At 40.6% G+C, this 24530-nt stretch overlaps 2 protein-coding genes across 2 annotated transcripts; one reads left to right on the plus strand and one right to left on the minus strand.

Annotated features, from left to right (window-relative positions):
- GATAD1 (GATA zinc finger domain containing 1) lies at window positions 1-3701 on the plus strand. Its single transcript, XM_074835522.1, has 5 exons — window positions 1-288; window positions 414-539; window positions 1096-1155; window positions 2485-2668; window positions 3408-3701. The coding sequence occupies exons 1-5, from the start codon at window positions 100-102 to the stop codon at window positions 3596-3598; spliced, it is 750 nt and encodes a 249-aa protein (XP_074691623.1). The 5' UTR covers window positions 1-99; the 3' UTR covers window positions 3599-3701.
- Window positions 3702-6152: 2451 nt separating this feature from the next.
- Window positions 6153-22341, minus strand: LOC141927983 (1-aminocyclopropane-1-carboxylate synthase-like protein 1). Its single transcript, XM_074835511.1, is given in 11 exon segments — window positions 6153-7321; window positions 8835-8877; window positions 9620-9768; window positions 12425-12608; window positions 15606-15683; window positions 16359-16456; window positions 18046-18112; window positions 19313-19356; window positions 19359-19381; window positions 20202-20272; window positions 22262-22341. Coding segments are annotated over 10 exon segments (759 nt in total). The 5' UTR covers window positions 20258-20272; window positions 22262-22341; the 3' UTR covers window positions 6153-7304.
- Window positions 22342-24530: the final 2189 nt, after the last annotated feature.

Here is a 24530-nt window from a genome sequence, read left to right on the forward strand (position 1 = left end):
CGCCGCCGGCGGGAAGGGGCCGCCGCCGGGGCCGGGGTTGGCGCCGCGCTCGCCGCCGTCTCGTTGCCCGGGGCCGCGGGCCCCGCCGCCGGCCGCAGGATGCCGCTGGGGCTGAAGCCCACCTGCAGCGTGTGCCGCAGCACCTCCTCCTCCATGTGGAAGAAGGGCGGGCAGGGCGAGATCCTGTGTAACAACTGCACGGCCCGCTCCGCGCCGCCCGGGCCCGCCGCCTTCGCCACCACTTCGGCCGCCGCCCAGCACAGCAACGGCGGCGGCGGCGGGAAGCAGGTGAGCGCGCCCCGGCCGAGCACCCCCCGCTCCGCGCCCAGGCCGGGTCTCTGCGGGGAGGGCAGGGGCGGGCCGGCCGCCCCCCGTCGTTCCCTGTATTTATCGGGTAATTCCGCCCCCCCCAGAGCAAGCAGGAGATCCACCGGCGGTCAGCGCGGCTGAGGAACACCAAGTACAAGTCGGCGCCCGCGGCGGAGAAGAAGGTTTCCACGAAGGGCAAGGGGAGGAGGCACATCTTTAAGTTAAAAAACGTAAGGTGCTGCGTGGCTCCTGCGGCTGGGCTGGGGACTCCCCGACCCCTACCCGTCCCCGGGAGAAACGCTCCCCCGGGCGGGCACACGGGCCCCGCCAGCTTCACCTTGCCGGTGCCTTGGAGCCCGGCGCGCAGTTTTGCAGCTCCTGGCACAAAATCAGCCCGAAACGTGGGTAGGAAGGGGCTGTAATCGCTGCCAGAGCTCCAGTCCTGTGAGCGCGCCTGCTGCCTGACCCAGCGGGCCGCGCAGCGCCCAGCCCTTCGGGCGCCCTCCGTGAGGGCAGGGGTTCTGTGTACATAGGAACCAGTCGGGTGAATTTAGTACTCACTTCTCCACTTAAAATCCCGAGAATGAAAATGCTAACTAACTCAGTTGGTTTTAATTTTGAAGTACAAACGTTTGAAATGTTTGTCCCCGATTTCTCGTATTTACTAACTTTCTAAGAAGATAACGTATCAGCGTGTTGTCTAAAAGGAAAAAAAACCTGGAATTCTATTACGTGGTTGGTTTGTCGGAACGCTTTTGATTTTCCATTTCTGTGTTCTTTCCTTAGCCCATCAAGGCTCCTGAGTCTGTATCCACTATAATTACAGCAGAATCAATCTTTTATAAGGTATGGTTTATGCAAGTTTGTTACTAAAAAGGATCTTGCTGTTTTTATTTCCAATCTCAAAAATTACCACAGACAGTGAAAGCACTAGGGATGTATTCACAGAAACTGTTCTTCCTTGCCTGGCAGTTGTTCAGGATTTTGCTTTGCCTTTTGTCATTGCCATTAAGTCTGGCAAGGTAGTTTACCACGGTAGTTTACATAGTTGTCATTGTCCCTTTTTTTTTTCTTTCCAAGAAGAAGATGGATCCGGTTTCCTTCGTAACTTTTGCAGCTGAGTTTTTTAAACTTTTAACTTTCACCATGTAGAGGTCAAGCAAAAGTGACTATAGCCGATTACTTAAATTTGTGTGATGTTTCCTACCTTAGACACAGAGAATGTTGCCTGTAGAGGGGACGGGTTTGCGCTGCTCTAACGTTTAAACTGGCTGCTGCTTCAGAGCTGGGTGCAAACAGTCTCGAACACCCTGGGAACAGAATCTGCTGACTATTGCAGTGAAAGCAGAAGCTAACCTTCTCACATTCATGCTTGAGAGCATTTTTAACAGTGTGCCAAGGTGCTAGTGTTTTGAAGTTCTGAAATTTGTTTTTGTTTCCTGGTAGTACAAACAAGCCATTTGAAATGTGTTTTTCCCCAAAGGTTGGGATAGCCACTGGGAGGCTGCATGGCCAGAGAAGTGGTAGACTGAGCTTCTGTATGCTCTCTGGAGACCTTGTGCTTCGTGTCTTGCATCCCAGATGAATCTCTATTTGCTATTGACTAGTTTGGAAGAGAATTGATGTCTTTTCTTGTGTGCTTTTGAGTTTTTTTCAGAAATTCCTAAGAATTATACCAAAAGTTTTATTTAACCTAATCTTTTTATCCAAAATTTTTCTATTTTGATACTTTGTGTTGATGAGAAGGGGATTGTTGGGGGTTTTTGTGTTCTTGTACCTTTTTTTAAAAACAAAACCCTCCTGGATGTTTCTTGGCAAACTCTGATCTTGATAGCGCAGGGACTGCACTGTGCTCTGCGATGCTGTTATAACGTAAAGTGAGTTGCCTTGGCTGCAGAGCCTCACACATTACAGAGCACCATGGAAGGTGCATCTGTGTTTTGGGACTCCTTTGCATTCAGATGAGTGAACTTCTTCATATACAGAAAGCTGCTTTCCCTGCACTCTATCTTATAACACCGTTCTTTTGCATGTGGCTGAATTAAGGCTGTCTTTTGAGACTGGGGTAATTTGAGGTAACTTAAGATACTGATACTTAAGATATGAATCAGAATCACAGAGTGAAGCTACTGAAATCAGATTGTTTGTTTTAATTACCATCTGTATGTCTTCTAGGGTGTATACTATCAAATTGGAGATGTTGTTTCAGTGGTTGATGAGCAGGATGGAAAAACATACTACGCTCAGATCCGTGGGTTTATTCAGGACCAATACTGTGAAAAGAGTGCTGCGCTAACCTGGCTCATTCCTACGCAAGCCAGCCCCAAAGATTGTTTTGACCCAGCATCCTATATCATAGGTAATCTTGCCTTTGTTTTATACAACTACTTACATGTGCCTAGACTAATGTAAAGTTGTATTTTTTTAATGAACTTCTCAGTTTGTCAGGATCATTTATGCAATTTCCACATTTTCGACCCTAATTCTGTAAGCATCTTGTTTACTTCAATAACAGTTTTTATTTATCTTATGTATGTAATATGATTAGCACTTCTGCAGTGAGTGCGATTGAGTATTTGTGCTCACAGGCACAATTACAGTCTTGCAACTTTAAAGATCAAATTATTACTCCATAGGCAGAATCAAAGTTATTACGGTATAAACCTGATACACGAGTCCAAGGTCTTTCTTTTAAAGTGACCTGAACAGGCTGATCTTCATCTTGAGTGCTTAAAATACATTGCGTGCAAGCACTGGCATAGAGAGTGTTCTGCTACTGATTATAAAATTATTAACAATTCAGAAAAGTCCTTTTGATAGGCAGGGCCACAAATAGTGTCTATTTTAAATACATTAACTAAAGAACATGACTCAAATAACTGAATGCTTCAAATGGGGAAAAAAAAAAAAAGATCACCCCAGCAAAAATAAAAGTAGAGGTTTCTTGCTTACTATTTGAGGCTACTTTGCCAGGGAAGTCATTGATGGAAAAGGCATATTCTCTAAGGGATGTTATTTGTCACGTATCTTTAAGTCCTGCATACTCCAATTTTATGCCTTTAATTTTTGTCTTTGAAGATTATTTATTTTTTTCCTAGGACCAGAAGAAGATCTCCCAAGGAAAATGGAATATTTAGAATTTGTTTGTCATGCACCTTCGGAATATTTCAAATCTCGATCATCTCCCTTCCCTACTGTTCCTACAAGACCAGAGAAGGGCTATATATGGACTCATGTGGGACCTACTCCTGCAATCTCCATTAAAGAAACTGTTACTAATAATTTATGATTTTTTAAAGGAATACTTTAGACGAGTTATTTTGGGTGTATTCTCAGGTCTGTGAACCCTATACAAGACGTTTAAAAAACTATAAAACGTTCATTTTACTTTATGGATTATGGTATTTATTTATTTTAAATTATATCAGATCTTTAAAGTGAAAGTTTTCTTTCCATTTGATGCGTCATTTCTGTGCTCTGTTCTTCAGACGTTCTTGAGACGTTATTGCTCATTTTGGGACAAAACCACAAGTTTCATGTCATCTTTGACTTTGGTGAGCAAATAATTGACTCTTGAAAGTTGCCTTTAGCATTCTTATTTTCTAACTTATTTTCCAGAAGAGGTGTTAAAAGACATACTCTTAATCATCCAGCACTTTATGTACTTGTTTAATTTAGTTAACTGTGACTGCAGTTTTTGTTTACTCCTTAAATAATTTAAGACTAGCTTCAGATAAACACTAAACTTGGTCAGTGATGCAATTAACAGTTTCGTGTTGCACTGGAGAGGAGTGATCTACTTAGATTTCTCTTCTTCAGACTACAACCTAGCATCCCCAAGGCGGTACTCTATTTAACAGTCACCTTTTAAGGGAATTTTTTTCAGCTGCATCTAAAACATGGACCTACATATGTAGCTTCCTGCTAAACTTTGCTTATATAAGGGGATAAATTTCTTGGGAAGCTGGATGCAGATTTAAAAATTAATGTTATTTGGCTTTGTCATCCTGGCATCCTCATGGCAGAAATATATCTTCATTTCCTGAGCAAGCCAACACTGACATGTGATTTGAGTTTCACATTGCTATTATTTGTGTGTGTGTGTGTGTGTGTGTGTGTGTGTGTGTATGTTAGCTTGGTCTCTTAAAATTGATTTTAAATTGTTTTTTCAGCCTTTGCAGTTAATGATGGTAAGAAAAGAATCCTTAAGCAATTCAAATGAAAGAAAAATTTGCTAAGGGAAATAAAGACTAATTTTATATATCAACAGTCTCAGTATACCAATGAAAATATTTAAATAGCAGAATGGGAAAAGTAGCACATACTGGAATACCAATGTTAAAGTTCCCTGCGCTAAACTTTTTTACAAGCCAGTCAGCTCCAAACTGTGAGATGTGCCTGTATGGCCTGAATTCCCTGCGGTTAGTGGTTCCTGCTGCCTGTGAAGGATAAGAGCTGTAAGTGGCCTTAAACTTACATTTACAGATCTTCTCAGATTTTTGGTGCTTTTTTGGACATATGTGACCATGGTACTCAGAAGCCCTACATCAACTTTAGTATATTTTATATAGTCTATAATTGCACTAGGCTTATGTTTTAACTTCATTAAAAGCTTTGATTTAAGATGAAATACACCTCGAAAGTCTAGTATTGACAACATGTAATAGTGGGACCTGTGACAGCAGGAACCAGATATATTTGTTTCAGTCTGCAGCCTCAGTTCTGCCCTCTTCAGATACCAGGAAGAATAGTCAACATTAAGGGAGTAGGTGCTAAATTTAAGGGATACTGTCAATAGTTCAAAATGATCAGAAATTACCAGGATACTGCTAATAAAGAGTTAAATCTTAAGTAACTTCAGTTGCTACCTATGTGAGATGTGTGCCCATGTTCAGTGTGTTGCAGTAATCAATCCCAAGGTGACCTCACTCCTGACCTCCTTTCCTTTCACTTCCTATAGATTTCTTTTTTGCCGATTTACCTTTATTAAATTAACAACCCTAAGAAAGTAAAACCAGCAACTCTTAAAAGATATTTACAGTAACCAGTGACTCCCTCCACTCAAACGTTTTCCCTCTCTCTGCAGTCCATGAGGTTTTCGCTTGGGATCACTTGTAAAGTCCCGGTGCTGCCTCAGCATAGTCCATGGAGTTTTGCTGTTCTGTGGACTGACTTTCAAGCTCAGCTGCTTTCCTTGTCAAATCCTTGTAGGAAGAGGGAAGAAAACAATACTAACATTCAGTTTTGCTGCTTTTTTGAGTTTCTACAATTTATACCAAATGAAAAGTACTTGCTTCCTGTTTGCCTTATTTATCAGTAAATTGTAATATAAAAGGGACAATTTAGGGGAATATCAATGTATGATTTATGATTTGAAGTTGTCTCACAGAATGGCCTGCTGATACACATGTCTCAGCACCCTCCTCTGTCAAACAGCAGGCCCCACCTGAGAGAGGAGACTGACTGCAGGCTTGCATTAGACATGTAGTTTGAAAGCTTAAGCAAAAGAAAAGAGTTTGGAGCAAAATAATGTTTTATGAAAAATAGTATGCTGTATGAATGTTCTAGTAGCAAAGAGCAGAGCTCCAGGTAGGGGATATGTAACCTGGAACTTCTGGAAGAAAAAGCAACTGTGAACATTGCCACTGTGAAATGAAAGCCAGAATCAAATAGAAATGGCATTCCTTGCTGCATTTGAATCACCAGCAGCACTAAATTTAAGAAAGGTGTATTCTGATTAGATTTTTAAAAATAAAAATGCAAAAAGAACACAATAAAAGTGAAACTGTCAAATGCTGTACTAGGTAATCTAAAACAAATGTGAATCTGCCTCAGTTCTGTTACTCACCTAACTGACAATTATTTGGTTGGGAAGATGCAAGACTCATCAGTTTTTCTTGTTAGCCAATCCACTGGAACTTTAAATATCTTTTTAGCTGTCTGGTCTTGCCATGCATTAAGTTACAAAATAGGAAAAAAATCACACAGAAAAAAAAAATATACTTTTCAGCTGATTAAACATAAAACTTTTCTAAAAATTTTTGCCAGACTCCCTAATACAGAAAAGGAGCTCTGCATTTAAACGTTTATATTTTGTTTGCTGCAGTGTGATATGAAGCTCTACCCCTGACAGACAGAGTGATTACAGGAACTGTACAGTACAGGCTGACTCATGTCAGTGTATCCAGTAAGTGCACATCGAGTAAACCATTTACGTATGAATTTAAAAGGTTGCAGACAATTGTCCCGATAATCAGCAGAATGCTTGAGGTGTTTGATATGGTCATGCTTGTCAGGGTTTCCTGAGGACACCAAGCACAGTGAGACTGTCTTTAGCTGCAGTTTGCCAACACATTTTGAGCCCCCAAAAATTGTTGTTAGGGATGGTGATTAATAAACTAACATCAGTGACTAGCATAAAGATAAATCCTGAAATTACTGCAGCTGACATAAGCTTTTGCTCCTTTTCCTGGTCTGTTAATAAGCCGAGTAATTCCATAAAACATATTTAATTGACTTCCAGCTCCTGCTGCCTTCCTATTGATACGCATCAGTGGTTCCAAGAGAGGCTCCAGGAAAGGAACAGATAAATGGTAATATGTTCATGAGAAAAACCCATTTTGAAGTACAATACATTTCACTTACATGTTTTGACTTCTCTTGTCCTTAGTATAGCAAACCTGTGGACAGAAGAATGAAGCTGGGACAGAGATTTATGGGAGAGCGGGATCAGTCCTGGTAGTTTAACAGTTTCTAGAACAGACTGTTCAATTTTATATTTTTTTTACTGTGAGCATTGCTAGTTTTGGAGATGCAAACAGAGCTAGTAGGAATTGAGTGACTCGATAAACCAGATACAAAGCTGTCATTAAAATCATGACAGCTTAGATTATTTGTTGTTACATAATTGTTAATAGTACTTACTGTTGTCTTCAGAGCAAATAAGAACAGTAACAGGGTTGCAAATGCAGCTATTCCTCCAACTTGCATTATAGTCATTGTATCATGGGAACTAAGGCATAGGAGACAATCTGTTAGCTCACAATGCTCAAAGAGAATGTAAGCCAGTGAAAGAAAAATGCTTAAAAGATTTAATCTAAAATAATTCCAAGTATTATACTTCCAACTACAGTCTAAAAAGACAAATAATACCTTTTTTTAAGAGCGCTATGGAACAATCTTTCTTAGTAAACACTAAGTATTTTTATTTTACTTCTTGATTATATTGAAAAGTACTAAAATATAATCCAAATGGGCAAGGATTCTGATGATAAGGTCCCTAAAGAGAGTGGATACACAGGCAATGTCTGTAGTAAAGCATTATAACTTTATTTGAACAATTGTACTGTCCTATTTTTTCATGTTCAGAACATCAACCAGTAACATGGGAAGAATAACTGACTCTCCAGACAACTTCTTATGGACATAGCTGAAAGAATGGGACCTCCGAGAACAATGTGTCTCTCTGAAAATTTCTCCTATTAGGAAAATGAAGGGCAAAAGGAAGACCAGCAAAATGGACTCAACAGCAGAAGGGATATCACAGGATCCCATGAGGATGGGCTTTGATGGCCTGCCACTGAAGGAGCTGAGCTCACCCATTATTCTCTCTTTTCTTGTTTGGTATCCCCCATGCCAAAATTTAGGTAGGTTTCATTCCTGAATCATTGGACTATGTGTGGATACACTGCTATGGAATTTATGGCTTGTGTTAAGCTTCAGAGCTTTGTGACCAATCAACAGACGTTTTTGTTAAGCAATTATAGCTCTACAGATGGAACATGTAGCTAAGAGCCAAAATACACAGAGTGTATATAGTATACTAAGTAATGCACAGAACATTGAGTGTGTCCTGATGCGTATATTGCAGTTCTGTCTGCCTACAGGAAGAAAATACCCATTTTATAGTTGTAGGAAATCAATCTTATCCAAGAACATGTCCCTTGCAGAACAGGAAAGAGTTTCCATGACAGAAGTAATGCAGACATTGTTTTTTAAAACTACTTTTTGAATGGGGAGAATTTTCACTTCTGTATCTATGTAGGAGAAATAAAAGAGCTTGAAAAGGAAAAATCCTGGACTTAAGCAATTTACTTACCTCTGTTTAGGTGTAAGAGACACTCATTGAAATAATTTAGTTGGGAATTGTACACAGGATAATAATAGCAAAATAATAGCAGTAAAAAAAAGCAAACAAAACATTTTTAGTGACTGATAGCTCAACTAAAGATAGCAAATAACAAGTAACAGCTTTAATTGCTGAAAGCAAAACTTTCAGATTTCATATGTGTAAAGACTGTCCACTAAATAGTCAATGATTTATTCAATATATTTTTATATTACTGAAATGGAGTCCTAGTTACACAAAGCCATACTGGTTGAAATTAAGCAATTACTCATTTTAGATATATACTTGTAAATCACGTAAATAAACAGTTTTTTCTCAGGTATTTATCATATACTTGTAGGCACATCAAAAACACACTTCGAGTGTATATTAAATGATTTTTTTACCTTTAACTTACCTGAGAGAGTATCACTGAAGATTTGCAGATTTGTATCAGAAGGCTGGATCAAGGAGAAAAACACAAGGTCATGCTTCTCTAGAACTGAATTTATTTAATTTTTCAGGTTTTAATTTATGCCTAGGAGCTTTTCGATAAGCAGCATATTGGCATACTTGTGGGGTTTACATTCTGTCAAAGGCTTTTTAATTCTGATGCTTTTTCTGTGTCTCTGCATCTCCTTCCAACACCTGAACATGATGAGCAGAGCTACCTGGGCCAGTACGGACAGCCGTGGGTGGGCCGGGTCTGAGGTCACTACACAGTAGAAGCCAGACTTGGAACCCAGTTAATAGATCTTGCCTTAGAAAGAACAACTCCTCTTCTCCCTGCCCAGGAGCCCCTAGCTGTTAGGTTTTCTTTCTCTTATGCTCAGCACCTCACCAAGTGCAGCAATGAGAGCTAATTGAACATGCGGAGTCCTGAACTTGCAGAGAAGCAAAAATGGTTGCAATTAGTGTGATAGACCAGCACAGACCATTTCAACTTGAAGCACTGGCTGAGGGACAATGAAAAATCTAAAAATCAGTAAGTAGAAATTTATGGTTTTCAGCACACAGGGCTAGGTGGGCTAATACACCTATTTACTACCTTCACATCGCAATTCCAGCCTTCAATGAAGAAGGAGGAGCGAGGAAGATGTGAATAGAAAGTGGTAAGAAATGATACTAATTTCCTTCCTGTGCCATAATCCTACCAACCAAGAAAACCAAAAGATGTAAGAAGAGAAGTCACAAAATACCAACTTGATCCACTCTGGTAGAGGTCCCAGGCAGTACTGTTAATACTCTCAGTTCATAACGTTTATCTGAACCAGCAGTTTGACACATCATTTCTGGGTACTTTTGTAAGCAAAAGCCAGCAGTAGTTCTCCAGCTGCTGTAATACCCTGGCCCTGGAGAAAAATAAAGCAGTAGTTACAACATCATATGAGACTGCAAAATACATGTTTCAGCATGTCCACTGAGCACAACAGGATTGCCAGAGTGCAAATGAATAAAAATGTCACCCCTGCTTGTACTTTCCCACAGTTTTCTTTGCATGCTCCTCAAACCCAGGTCTCTTCAAATCTACAATTACCAGAAAGCCAAGAACACAGAATGATTAATTGAAATGTCAAAGGTGATTGATGAACAGTAACAGACAATAACAGTGCTGAACAGTAACAATTTTATACTGGTGATGGTATATAGGGTGATTTATGCTACCTAGATTTCTAAAGTTTGTGCCTGTGACTGTCTTGATGCTTTCTGGAGCCTGTGTGCTGAAGATGAGGTTTATGCAAAGAGAGTAACCTTCCCTTCCTTCCACAATGAAAATGTCCATTTAATAGATTTGGTGGATAGTCTTATTTCCCCTACATTGGGAAAAAGCAAGTAGAAGGAAAAGAGCAATTGCCTACTTAAGAAGCAATTATACAAGAAGCAAAGATCACATTTGTTGTGGTTGCTGATATATTGTATATTATGATTGATAAAGGCCTTAATGGCCTTACAGAACTGAGAACAAAAATATTAACTGATGTAGTACTGTAGTTTATTAGGGATCCACAGTGAGATAATCCTCCCCCTGAGCCTCTACAGCAGCAGTCTGTTAATCTGCAGTTCTAATTTTCTCTCAACAAACCCATATAACAGAGCAAATGGTGAATTAATTCTGCAAATGCTTTAAAAAAACCCCCAACAAACCAAAAACAAAGTAAAAAAGTCCCCATACAACTCTGTCAAATGAGTATACGTTACAGACCTTCAAGGGTTTTTCATAGTTAATGTATGAAAACATTATCCAATGAATACAGGCACATAAAAATAATCCGAAAGGGAGCCCAGAAGCCAAAAATCTAAATGCTTTTTCAGAAAGTACTCACTTAGCATGCATATACAGAAGGTGTATAAAATGTTTGAGATGTATACGTTTAGAGAGATCTCATGAATATACAAAACCATTTTGCCAGCTACAAAAGTTTAGCAAAATCTTAGTATCACCTGATTCAGTATTTTCAGTAGTCTGATTAAAATATACAGTCCATAATATATAGTAATATGCACAACCATTTTACCAGCATTTTCAAAATTTCATAACTCAACAACTATGCAAGTATATATGAAGACTCACTGATTTTACTGACACATAGCACACTTGAAATGGAGTAAAACCAAGTGCTGTGCTTAACAGGGGCTAATTTCACAATCTCCAGGAGGTCTATTTTCCTTAAAAATTCAACTTCAGCAAGTCCACTTGCAAGATTATTAATGCCAGGTCACAGCAAAGTGAGAGCGTTACGCAATGTTACAGCCAAAAATACTGAAGTCATACACACTTTTAGTAAACATAAGGATGCTAAACTATATCAAGTCATTAAATGCATATATGATTTTAATAAACAAGTATATTTTTTAGCTGGGAGACATCTTTTCCTGGTGTGTTTGAAGGTCTGCCTGAAGAATCTTTTTCTGGATTGCATAAAGCATCAGCAGTAGAAGATGTGTTGTTTGTGACCGGCTCAGCAATGTAACTATGCAACATTTGCTCAAGTCTCTGAATACCTGGAGAAAGGAAATACAGAGGGAAATACTGACTCGACCTATGGAAAAAAAAATCTCCACATGAGTGATTAAACACTGAAATGGATTCCTAAGGGACGTTGCATAATCTCTATCTTTAGACAGTCTCAAAACTTGACTGACAACCTGCTCTCTGACTTAGAAACCGGCCCTGCCTTGAGCAGGAAGTTCTACTAGATGACCCAAGAGTTCCCTTTCAATCTATGTTTTTCTATAACTTTATATGCTCTATATAAACATATATCTTCTTTGCCAACAATATAAAGCATTCGTTCAAGGTTAAGTATTTTACAACATAAGAGATGGATACATTTTTCATACCTACCATGAGCCACATAAAAATGAGGGATGGTGGGGAATTCCCACGTTATAAAGCATAATTTGAAAGACAAAAATCTTTTCACATAAACTTTGGTTCCTTACTTCTGATAGAGTAAAAATAAATTTTAAAATTAAATTCTGAAGGCTTTAGAGGTTTAACATAATCCAATGTAAGTGCTTTGTAACCTATGCCCTGGGCCAATCTAGTATTTCTCAGTTCATACAAACTCTAAAAATGTCCCTCACAAGCTGAGACAGAATAATTAGGTTTGAACTCATTATTTATAATGTTAATGTCTCTTAAAACTTGTGTACTACTACATGCCATATTAGAAGTAAAACCCACTTTTACACAAGTAAATCCTATCTACAGAATCGGAGAAAACCAGTCTAAACCATCCAGGTTCATAACAATAAAAAGCTTTTCCAGGACTAATCAGGAGTTTTTCATCAAGAAGCTTCTGCCATAACTCATGTTCAGCTTCAAAACTCTGTGATTTTAAGAACTAAAGGAAGAAAATAATTTTTATTAAAGGCTGAACAAGTGCATAAATTCACCACTGAAAGGATTTTCCAGGACTTGATAAAACTGTGTAACAACATGTACAAGTAATTTTTACACTTCTAAGTTTTACATTCCCACCCCTTTTCAAACTTCTTACATACTTTTCTGAAGTCTGCCCACACATAAGAGTCCTCCCGAACTTCTGAGCACGGGTATTCCAACATCTGCAAGCCCATCCACAAGAATATTCCTTTGCTTCTTTAAGTTGCTTTTTGTTGGTGGGAAAAAACACGTTATCCAACCAATCTTATCAAAGCAAGAAAAATATAATAGTTTTACTTCCACCTGCAAGGGAAAAATAAAACTGTTCAATGGAAAGATTTCTACTGTGGCCAACCTCTGTCCCTAAGGAATTGACTGAGAACGTCCTGAACAGGCCCAGGACAGGTATGGAAGACAGCCAGTTGATTCACAACTTTCTGAATTTCATGATTTCTGGTGTACAATACTCCAACTCTGATACCACGCATACCAAAATCCTTGGAGGACAAAAAGAAGAGAGCGAGGTGCAATTTTTACTTTATGTTTGTGCCTTGTCAAACCACCAAGACTAGAGTAATTGTTATGTATAGGGAAAAAACAAACCTGGAGTAAATTCTCAACACCATTGCCAAATGGAATCCCAAGAGTGATAAAAAACAGACAGCAACTTCTAAACAACCCTGTGGCAGGGAGGGTCAGTGGCTTTCACAGGGTTGCTTTACAGACAACTGAAAATGTGCTCATACCCTTGGGCTGTCCCCATTATACCTTACTATTGTTTCCAAGTAGTCACCAGTTTAGTGTTCCCTCCAAGAGGAGAAAAAGCAAAATGCTACAGTTCTGAAATGTGCCTATATGTTTCAATGCCTTTAATACATATGCATTAACTGTTGCTGTTAAGTAGATCCCAAACTAAACTCTAAACTTTAGTAAATTTTACACTGCCAAAGAAGAAAACGAATTAATAAACAAAGAGAAACTTGGTTTGGCACCTGTAACACAAATTATGTCAGAATAGCCCACCTAATTTTTGTGGAGAAAAAAAACCCCTGATAGCTGGAGACACAAACAACATCAAACCAATGACTAATAAGGATGCAGCGAGGAAGTCTGCGAACCTTTCAGTAAAAAGCCGCTTTTGAAAATTACTTAATTACATACTATAATCACTATATAGACTAAGGATCCAGCTACCAACTTTGTTTCATAATTTATCCAGTAACACCCCAAAAAACACACTAAATAGTTTATTAGTAAATGAAAATCAGGTTAGCACTCATTTGGAACACCCACTGATATCAACAGGAAAGATTATGTTGTTGTAGGGATTAATACTGCTTCTACAGGCACACTTCCAAAATAATTTCCCAGGACTGAACAGAGTTACTGTTGATAAACATGGGAAAGCTGAACAGAAATTGGACTTTGAAAAATTACTTATTTGGCAGGTTATTAGATGTCAGTGTTGACTTCAAGTGTATCAACATGAGGAGATGCCTTATTACTTCATGTTTGAGATAAACTTGAAATTAAATTACTGGGCTTTGTTTCTGCATTTTTAATTTTTAGAAAACTTCACCTACTGCAAATTCTCACTCCACCCAAGCCTCCTTCAAAGGAGATTATTTGCAAAGACCAGCTCCCAAGGAACTCCAGGAAATCAAGTTCAATCATGAGGAAGCCCTGATATTTGCTTTCCCTGACATGTGCAATTTGTTTGAGCATTAAGGGGTACTGTGAGCAAGAACTTCACACAAAATGAACTTTCAGCCTTTGATTCCAGCTATGGGGAGAAACTACCTGGAAACAAGGTAGGATGCAAATACTAAGCACAAACAGCTGTTTCACAAGTACTCCTTGCACAATAGCATATTTAGTGTATTTGACATCTGACGTGTATTAAGCAGAAGATGCTGAGTGAGGAGGCATCACTGTTCATAAGAACAGCTGCTGTGGGACAGCAGTTTCTCAATTGCTGTTCTAGTCTAGTTCCTCCAGCTATTTATGATATTACATGTATCCAAAGCAGATGTTTATAACACTACACGTGAAAACAGTTCCAGCCCTAGAAGGCTGACAAACACATGCAGATCCCTGAGGAGTTAATATCTGCTCTGTGATCCAGCGCCTTGTCCAGCCAGTTCATGTCCCCACAGCCACAGTAACACAGCAGGGATGCTACCTGCCTCCCTCTGCTATATCACCAAGGGAAAAGTGGCTGAATGCTCGGGCTGGCAAAGGCACAGATGACACAGACATACAGATGGGGTCTAAACATAGGCACCATGCTGACCAAGCAATTAGCTAACTAGGACAGCTTCAACATATCTATAGAAAAAGTTATGCACACATTTCCATGTGTGACCTTATAACTGACCTCTATAGTGACCTTCCTTGTAACTATATGATTTATCTATTGTTAAACCTCATTTTCTATCCTGAAAGAGGACACAACAAGTCTCCCTCACTTAATGTTTTGAAACATCACTGCCATCACCACCACATCTTCGGTAAAATGTTTCACTATTCTGCCTGTGCTTCCTCCACTGGATCTTTTCAAGGATGAGCATAGTTAAGTACATTTATTATCTTCCATGAAGTAAGTGGATTATGAATATCAAGACAATAAGAATAGGAAACAGTTTAGCCTGAAATACTGGTGATCACTATTTTTTGGACACTCACAAACCTGAACATTTCCATAGGGAAGAAAAGCAGTTCCAAAGACAAGAGAAGAATGTGGAAAAAAAAAAAAATGTACATGACAAGCAATAATATCCTCATTTATGCAGTCCTGATCAGAATAAAATTACTGATCATGTTAAGTATTTTGAACTAATTAAGTTCCTAAACTCTGGAAAAATTACATTTATAACTCTTTGTTTGCTAGCAATTCCTGTTAGCTGGAACTCAGAACCCTCTCCAAAAATCACATTAGACACACTTTAATTATCCGAGTGGGTTGTTACAGTAGCATATTCTTTTTTCTGAGGGTCAGAACAATAGCTTGTTTACAACACTCTGAATTCCATTAAAATCTACAGAAAAAGAAACTTGATCTTAAAACACAAGTTAAGACCTGTTCTTCCTAAAATAGAGTCAGGGAGTTTCTCTGCATTTTGTTACAGTGCCCAGATTATAAAATCAATTCAACTCCCGTTGATAGAGTTGGACCCACCTCAGTCACAAGACTGAAAATCTGCACAGATGAAACTGTACAAGTGCTTCAATGCTGAAAACTTATGCTGCTTACAATATAACTAGGAAAACATGAAAATCGGAAATCAAAGTTACTGAGACCTGCTTTTTAGCTCTCTGTAATGCATCTTCTAATTTTTCAACTGTTAACTGGAAAGGGTGACCTTCTTTGTCAGCCACCTACAGAACAAAAAAAATCAGTAAGAATAAAAAAGATATTAAAAATATAAAAAAATAAAGACGACAATGAAGAAACACCCCCACCTAATGAAAATACAATTGCTACTGGCTTTTATAAAGTAAAAGAATCTGAAACTAAGATCAGTCTTTTCTATATAAATCAATTACTTCATTTTTAAATGTCACCCTTATCCAAGACTACACTATCGGTGACTTACAGAATAACTTGTGCACTTGAAAGATGACTTTTTTTTTTTCCCCCTCTGACTGTATGATTTGGTCTTATAAAAGATGCTACCCCCCTTTGACTTGCCTCACAGATTACTGAGCTTTCAGAGGGGGAACCAATGTTACACAATTTACGTGGTACATACATCCTGCAGTGCTTAACGGGAAAAATTTACAAACCAAATTTACTGCTAGTAGGAGTGACAGATTTAGAGCTGACAAATTATAATTTGGCATGTCAGTGCAGAAGTGTCTGCACAGAACGAACGTAATTCTACACATCTGATGACACCAGCCTCCTGTCATGCTGCAGTCTGAGAAAAAGACAGGCTGTCTCTAAAAGTGCTAGACTCATCCTGTCTCTTCACTCGGACTCAGTTTGCATTTTCAGTTTTTTCTGATTGTTCCCTGTGAAATGTCTAAGTATGTGAATAACTAAAGCTTTACCTCACTGAACAAGGGCACATGAACAGGCTGTATTCCACCATATAGCCATGTTTTCAAATTTATACCACCATAGTATGGAGTTGGAATAAGATATCCATCTAAAAACATTAAAAAATGAAAAGAACATTTCTCATGAGCAATTATTCCATTATAATCTAATAGACTAAACTGACAATCTTAAGAATTTGACATCTGATTTAATCTCAGAGCCTTCACTATGGCCTAAACCAATATTTAAACAGAACTGAAAATTTACGATTTTTTTTACCATCAATCAACCTGAATTATTTCCCAATATTACTCCTTAGCATTTGCAATAGCAGATGTGACAGTCGTATGTATTTTCAGGAAAAGGGAATGGACCTCATCAACTACTTATTTATTTATTTATTTAAATAATAATGACAAATAATGATCTTGCTCTCAATATTTTACTAATGCTCTGTTACTATCAGTTTTTCATCAGGAATTGCTGCAAGCCTCAGCTACGTTGTTCTTGTCACCAAGGTGCTGTCTTGTAGCCAGGGAGCCTACAGCACTGTGGAACTTGTCTCTCTCCTCATTTTTCTGCTGTGAAGTAGCCCTAGGTTGGCATTTTCCTGGAGATACTGCAAAAACCCTGTGTGACGGGGTTTCAAAGGGGCCAGAGTGGGTTTCCTATGTTAACTACGGGGTAAAAAGTCAGCGTTCGAGCAGAAGAGTTCCTGTTAAAACTGTGTAAATACAATCAAATCTGAATATATTAAAACAGACACGGATACAAGTAGCCTTCAGTAAACATCATTTAAATCTAAACAAAACTCATTGGTTTCACAGCGCTTTTGCAACTGATATGCTTTAAGTCACTACACCACATTACTCTGCATCACCCCACCCTCGTCCCAAGGGCTCTTGGTGCCAGTCACAGGGTGCTTGGGGGCAGCACAGCCTCCTGCATGGGAGGCCACGAAAGTCACCCTGGTCACCTTCCCTCCCCAGAAGGTCTTCATGGATTTCCCCTTCTCTGATGTACTGCATGCCTACTGTGCTGCTTGCCTCATTCCAAACCAGAGAGGAAACCATTTTCCCTTGCTGAACTCTCTTTTTCCTCCTACTGTCTACTTCTGCTGTGAGCAGATATTGTTTCCTGGGACTCCACTCCTTCTGCTTTGTATTCCCAACCTCTGTTTCCTTCTCACCACCACCCTTGTTTGACCGGGAATCCCTCTTTTGCTGCAGCTCCATTCCCCTGTCCCAGATTCCTTCTACATGTTTTCTTTACCCAGTTACACAAATTTTCTCTGATTTCAAGCCAATTTTCTCTGATTTTTCTTCGGATTTCAACCCAGTCCACCTCTCTCCCTGTGTGCCTACTCCCTCCAACTTCCACCATAGTTCTCACCTCTTTTTCTAAGAACTTTTCAGAATACACTGCATTCTCTTGATATCCTTCCCCTCTTCCTATAATGCTCTTAAAAAACTATAGATTACATTCCAGAAAGTGAGTGGGCCTGCTGATACCTCAAACATTTTCCACCATTCCAGAAATAGAGGCGTTACTTCAAAGACACTCTGCCAGTGACAAAAAAAATACCATGCCTTGCTTCATTCAGGCAGTTAGAATAACAGCAGGCTGTCAGAAGTCACAATACGATTATATTCACTGCTAACAAATGTTTTTAAGTAAGATAATCAAGTTTCTACTCACCACCAGGGTCACATAATACAGTTGACAGCATAGCTAAAACAGCACAACAGCCATTCATAACAGTTACCTGAAGGAAGTAGTACAAACTTTCATTTAGCAATCAAATATTTAACCAAAATATGAGCACTTGTCTAGTTTAAATTAAAAAAAACAGAGAGAAAAAGTCACACTACTACACCTATAACACCAAGTCCTTGAATGTTACACATTGCCCACTTTTTCAAATGGAAAATCAACTAAGACTAAGGTAAATCTGGTGTATATCCCTTCTGCAGTGTCTTGCTGACATCTGTGTTTAGATTTACTCATTGTTGCATTTAGGGTGAGAATAAATTTGGTAAGAGATGAATCCCCTTGCATTCTAGCTGGTCCTCATAGATTAGAGGGACTAGGGGTGGCTGGATTTACCCCTTAATAGGTATGCCAGTTGGGGCCGTAACTGTAGGTCTGACCCAGACGCCCGAACACCCCGTATGCTGTAGGTCTGGTTGCGTTCAAAAGAAGCCGTCAGATTCACGAATAGTACGGTTTAATTTTATGCAACATCTACAGATTCTTTAAGATAGCCTACGATAAATGCACAAACTCCAGGTTGGCTACATAGCACTACACAAAAGGAAAATGATTGCAATCACACACACTTAGTTCCCAGGTAATCACTCGGTGTAGCCGAGGAAATCTTACCAAAAAGCGTCCCTTCTGAGGAGGGGGCGAGAGCACAAACCCATCAATCTGTCCCTCTGATTTGGTGTCGGATTATTGTCCCTCCAAGTTAGGTAGAAACTTGGGGTAGTATTTATCCTAGTATGCATGTGTGAGTGGGTGGGACTGCAGTCAAGCCATTATCTTCTGAGTAACGACACAGTACATTCTTTAGTGCCAGGGGTACAGCTGGTTTTTGTGAGAAAAGGGAGGATGAGAAACAAGGTCAACTCGATGCGAGGGGTGCAGCTGGGTTTTGTGAGAAAAAAAAAGGAGGATGGGGAACAAGGCTGGCAGGCTACTGCAAAGAGCAGGAGATAAATCTGTCCTTGAGTGAAAGAATGGGACCACACAGCCTATGCTCTGCTTCGCATTCCTCCTTGGCGCCACGACAAACAAATCACTGCACTTGCATCCCATCCTGTGCTTGCTCTGGGCACCCTGTCTCAAGAAAATGTGTGTTTTACAGATTTCTCAGTTTTGCTTTTCTCACATTTCCAACACCTAACACTCATCTTTATCAGTTTAAGAAAAATAAGATGCAAAGATAAAGCACTTGTCTTACATGTTCTGGATTCAGTGCTTTTGCAGCTCTGGCATAGTCAGTAGAAATTTGGCAATTTCTTCTCGGAAGCTAAAACACAGATTCAAGTCAACTACACAATCATGTAATTCTCAGGAAAAAGAGCACACGATACACACAGAAGAATGAAGCTTACCAAAAATAGACCAAATGCATAACTCATTCTGTTGTGAAAGCCTTGAAGATTTTGATTAAATAATATAATTTCCTCAGATATCCAGTGCGCTACATTTTGTGAGACAGAAGCACAGAAAAGCCATCTGTTACGTTGAATAACGGTGACTGTGACTCAACTATTATTGCTGTACACTAGAAAAATGAGAAAATAAAGCATCTTTGAGGCTGAGTGGGATCTGTTTTTGGAGGAAGGACAAGAATTTGGTACCACAAACAGTGAAACCTGTATCAGTGATGCTTCTTTAGATCAAGACAGGCTTTCAGCCTGAGTGAAGATGATGGTGGAGTTCCTATCGATCTTCAGGGAGCCAGTATTTCCCCTCTACTCTTTACAGCCCCCTGAGTTTCAGTTTATCCCTCACTGAGACTAGAATGAATCATTCCAGCAACAATTCACCATAGCTCTGGAGGAACATCAATACATGCTCTCTTGCTTGCCAACAAGCCCCCGGATCTTTGACCTTTGGCATTCTGGGTCTTTGTGGCACATTGAGGATGGGGAGAAAACCAGAACAAAAATCCAGAAAAGTGAGTCCTGCACAGGAACCCAAAAGCCTGCCAGCATGCAGGTACCAATAACACACCTACCTATCCTTCAGGCTTACCAGAGGAATGAAACCACACCCAGCTACACACGAGCCATGACTAGCACTGACCACAGGCAATATGATAAAAGGGAAAATGAAATTCTTACCTTCTAGTTCCTTGTGTATCAGAATACTGGAAAAGCTCAGGCTCCAGATAATTCATGTCAGGTCTTGTGAGCTAGTGACATGAAAAACAGATACTGTAGAACACAGTGTTCTTGGGAGTTTGTGTTCTGCTGTAGCAGAGTAAAACTTGATTATTTAAAAAAAAAAAAAAATCCATCATTCAGTAACATTAAAGAAATGAAGAATATAAAAATTCACAAGTTACAATTATGTTTATACTTTGCACTTCTTCTCAGTTTTAAGAAAACAACATTAAAACATCATCAAAACAAAGAAAGAAAATAATATAAGAATTATTTATTGGATTTTTCTGTCATACATTTAAAAAAATCCCGAATAATACACTGAGGAATAGCCTCCCAGCTGTACCTAAAAGATTACACAGACACTTCTGAGATGTATCAAAGCTGAAATAATTCTTGCAATATTTATGATACCAGCTTTTAATTCACATGTCAATTCTGATTAGCTTCTCAACCAACAGAAGAAAAGTGATGGCAACCCTATGTGTTACAGAAAACTAGCTGTATTATCAGCAGTGGCTTTCTTGCTCTCAAAGGAGTCCCTCCTGAAAACGGGCTCAGTTCGATATTCCTTGTGGCATCGATACTGGTTTACTGCGAAGAAAAAATTTCCTCTCCTGTTGCCAGCACAGCCAAGAAATCAGTACACTGCGTGTATGCCCGACCCTCTGTCACAAGCACTGCAAATGCACGAGCAGTTGCACTAGTGCAAATTTATCACCTGATGTAAGTAGGAAGGAGAAGCAAGAGGTAATTTGCAAGCTGCAGAAGCTGCCGTGGCAACCAGATCTTAGTTTTGCTAACACCTAAGACAGAACACCATGCCTTCCAGCAGAGGAGCTAGAATGAGTAACTCTGGGGAGAACACCCCTTTTAAAGAATACACAATTTCCCCATGGTTGCGTTTCTGAGACTGGCTCTTATTGCGGTGCACAGCAGTGTAATTTTATAGCTTTAATCTTGCTCAAAGTCTGAACGTGATGTATCGAGCATTTTCAGTCAAAGTTTTGGCTTTGCCATCAGACAAATGAGTGTCTTATCAGGCCATGATTTTCCCCTCCAAAAATAAACTTCTTCCTGAAAGGTAGCATTCCAAAGCAGTATTTTTTGCTAAAACAGGAACACACTCTTCTATCAGTTGTTTGGAGTCCATGCTCAATCAAATGTGAACGAAGTTTAAGCAAAACTAAAACTATTCTGGTTTTCAACCAGACGCAAGTTTTCAATGTTACTTGGCATATTATTTCTGAGTGAGCAATTGGCACAGTACATACAAACACATGAAGTGTGTTTCCTTGTGAAACCTTCTAGCCATGGCGCTGGCAGGTCCTACCCTGGCTGTTACTTTTCCTGTGCCAAACTGTTACCGGACACTTCTGATACAAGGAAATGATCACCTGCTTCGCAACTTATTTACTTATAGCAACTTATAATGATTTCTGAATATTGCTTAAGAATCCTGCTTGCCCTGACTGTTCTGCGGAAACTTACCAAGGGCTACTGTGTTCATCAAAACAAAGAAGTTTTCTGTGGAAACTTACCAAGAACTACTATGTTCGGCAAAAATAAAGAGACATGTCCTTGGAAAGCAGATGGGTTCTAACAGGTTGAGTCTTTGTAGTGGATAGATAGCCATATATGGGTGGCAGAAACTAATATACTGGCGCTTTGAGATAAGACAGAGGTGGTAAACCGGCTGGAACCACTCTTGCTGTTCAAGAAATTGGCTAAGAGAACCTGCGCATGCTCCGAGGAAAAGTACAAGGTGAGGAGGACTGGGAGCCTCCCTCCGACAGACCCCCGGGGACACCCCCCAGGAGGGAATCCGCAGGCGCAAAGAGAACATAAACTGCTGACACCAGCATCTAGAACTAACCCAGCCTTACTTGTGCATATTTGTATTGTGTAATCCAACGAGTATGTATATCCACACTCTATAAGTTTCTGGTAAAATGTGCTGTGGGTGTGCAAGCTTTGCGGAGAAATCCTCTTGCACCCCGGCGCTGGAGTAAACATACCTGCTGTGTAACTCTCCCCGAGTTGTAGAGGCTGTTTCTGCGAATCACTCCAAACCTGTCAAAGCCGACCCGGCGGCTAAACCCCAGTCAGGCAGCGGCACTTACTCTTTCCTCTATTAAGTCAAAGCAAAGCTTGTTCTCACTTGTACCCACATTCAGAGTGCCCTGGAAGAGATGGCAGCGGTCAGACGACACCAGGGCGGCCGGAGGGCACCGCCCGCTGGCTGCCCCCCAGCACCGGCCGCACCTCGCTCGCAGCCGCCCCAAACCCGCCGCCGGCCGCTTGCCGGGACGGCGCCCCGGGCCCGGCCGCTGCCCGTCCCAGCGGATTGCGCTCCCCATCGAAGGGGTCGGCCGAGGAGAGGGCGAAGCCCGCGCCCAGCAGCCGCGGGCCGAGAGGGCCGGGCCCGTGCCCTCCGGGGCAGCCCGGCCGCCGCTCATCCTCCGCCGCGGCCACCAGGAGCCGCCACCGCCCCCCGCCCGGGGCTCCGCAGGGCTCCAACGGCCCGGCCCCGCCGCCCCGCCGCGCCCCGCCCCGCCCCGGGCCGCCCTCCGGCCCCGCGGCGAAGGGCGGGAAGGCGGGAGAGGCGCCTCAGGGCGGCCCGGCCCGGCCCCGCCCCGCCCGGCCCGGCCCCGCTCTGCCCCGCCCTGCCCTGCCCGGCGCCGGGGCCGGGGCCGGGGCCATTCCCAGTCGCCGCTCGGCGGGACAGACGAACGTTGTTTTCCTGGCGCTCCGCTTCTGCCACCGCCTGCAGGGTTCTCAATTGTTCTATATCTACGTTTTAAACTCTGATTTTTAATGAGGAACATGTCGGTCTTTTAAACATAAAAAAATGTTCTAACTCCCGGGAAAATGGGCATTAGAAATCGAGCTGAGAGTTAACTCTTGGCAAACACTGAAATAGTTACGCCCCAAAAAGCTCCCATCGTAGCTTTTTAGTATCTAAACAAGGTCAGGATGCACTAGTTATACAATTATTTAAACAGCGCTTTGGCAATATACAGACATTGTACTCAAGTAATACGTATTATTAAGAAATAATGTTATTACTGTTTCCTGAAACTTGGCAATAATCAGGGAAATGGAGATGAGCACTGAACCTTTAATTAGTTCATATGAGGGATCCAAATATGTTCCTAACAGAAAAATGGCACAAAACCATGAAGATGGCTTGAATCCTAGATGGAATTATATAGTACGGCAATGACAAGATTTTGTGGGTGGTTTAAAATATTTTGCTTTTTATTCTACAAAGCCGCTGGTCACCCAACAGCTGTATGACCTCAATAATTTCTGATGTACCAAAATCTAGTGCCAGCGTCCGCTTATCCACTGGTCTCCACAAGATAGGTACTGTGTTATAGCTGTGCCTAAATCAGGTAATAATGGTTACTGCAGATTCTTAAGAGCTGGTTTTGTGTAAACAATGAAGAAAGAGGTCATCTTTTCACACCTAGGAGTCCCAAACTGACATTTTCCCTGAGATGTCATTCTTCACTAAATCATTTCAACTAATTCAAGCTGTTAAAGACTTCTAGAGACTGGCGTGTGACAGCACTGCTAAGAGATGAAAAATCTACCCTGGTTATTGAAACAAAGAAATTAACAGTCAGAATCCAGTATAACTGTTAAGCAGGTATTCTTTTATTGACAGCGCTGGGGTCACCCTGGGGATTCTCCACCATAAGGGCTCCCAAGAATTAGCACTAGAGACATCAGTTTACATACACACAAATCATATTCGTTCATTTCCTAGAAAGGGGTGTCTTATGATAATGAGTTCCCAGAATTCATTTGCATAATCTGAGCATGCATAGCGAAAATAGGGTGAGGGTCTTTGGTGGTCAGGGGAGGAAGTAAGTAGTCTTCTTCACAGTGTTCACTAGCTGACCCTCTTTCCAGAACATGCACTGTGAAGTAAAGTCCAGGTGTCTCCCTCCTAAGTCAGCAAAATCAGTTTCTCCATAATAGGGTCTCTGTGTCTCTTTGCTAGAGCCCCCCTTATCTCATTCTAGGAGTTGCCTAAGTGTCCACTGAAGGCCTTGAGTCTGCTATCAGTGATTTACGTAGAGAGCCTAACGAGCATTTCAATCTTACCTAAACAGACAAAGGGACCTAAGGAAACAGTTGAGGAGTCAGGAGTCCTTGAGAAACAAATGAAGCAAAGCACAAGCAAAGCTTTCATACATCACATCACATCACATCACATCACATCACATCACATCACATCACATCACATCACATCACATCACAGTTTAGCCTTAATAA

Source organism: Strix aluco, chromosome 1 (assembly GCF_031877795.1).
Source record: "Strix aluco isolate bStrAlu1 chromosome 1, bStrAlu1.hap1, whole genome shotgun sequence".
Classification (NCBI taxonomy): domain Eukaryota; kingdom Metazoa; phylum Chordata; class Aves; order Strigiformes; family Strigidae; genus Strix; species Strix aluco.

What these genes read in the sequence shown, in the direction of transcription:
- GATAD1 (XM_074835522.1), top strand. Translation starts at nt 100, where the DNA reads ATGCCGCTGGGGCTGAAGCCCACCTGCAGCGTGTGCCGCAGCACCTCC. An exon ending in GCGGCGGCGGCGGGAAGCAG is followed by an intron (nt 289 to 413) that starts GTGAGCGCGCCC and finishes CGCCCCCCCCAG; the next exon opens with AGCAAGCAGGAGATCCACCG. An exon ending in CAGAATCAATCTTTTATAAG is followed by an intron (nt 1,156 to 2,484) that starts GTATGGTTTATG and finishes TATGTCTTCTAG; the next exon opens with GGTGTATACTATCAAATTGG.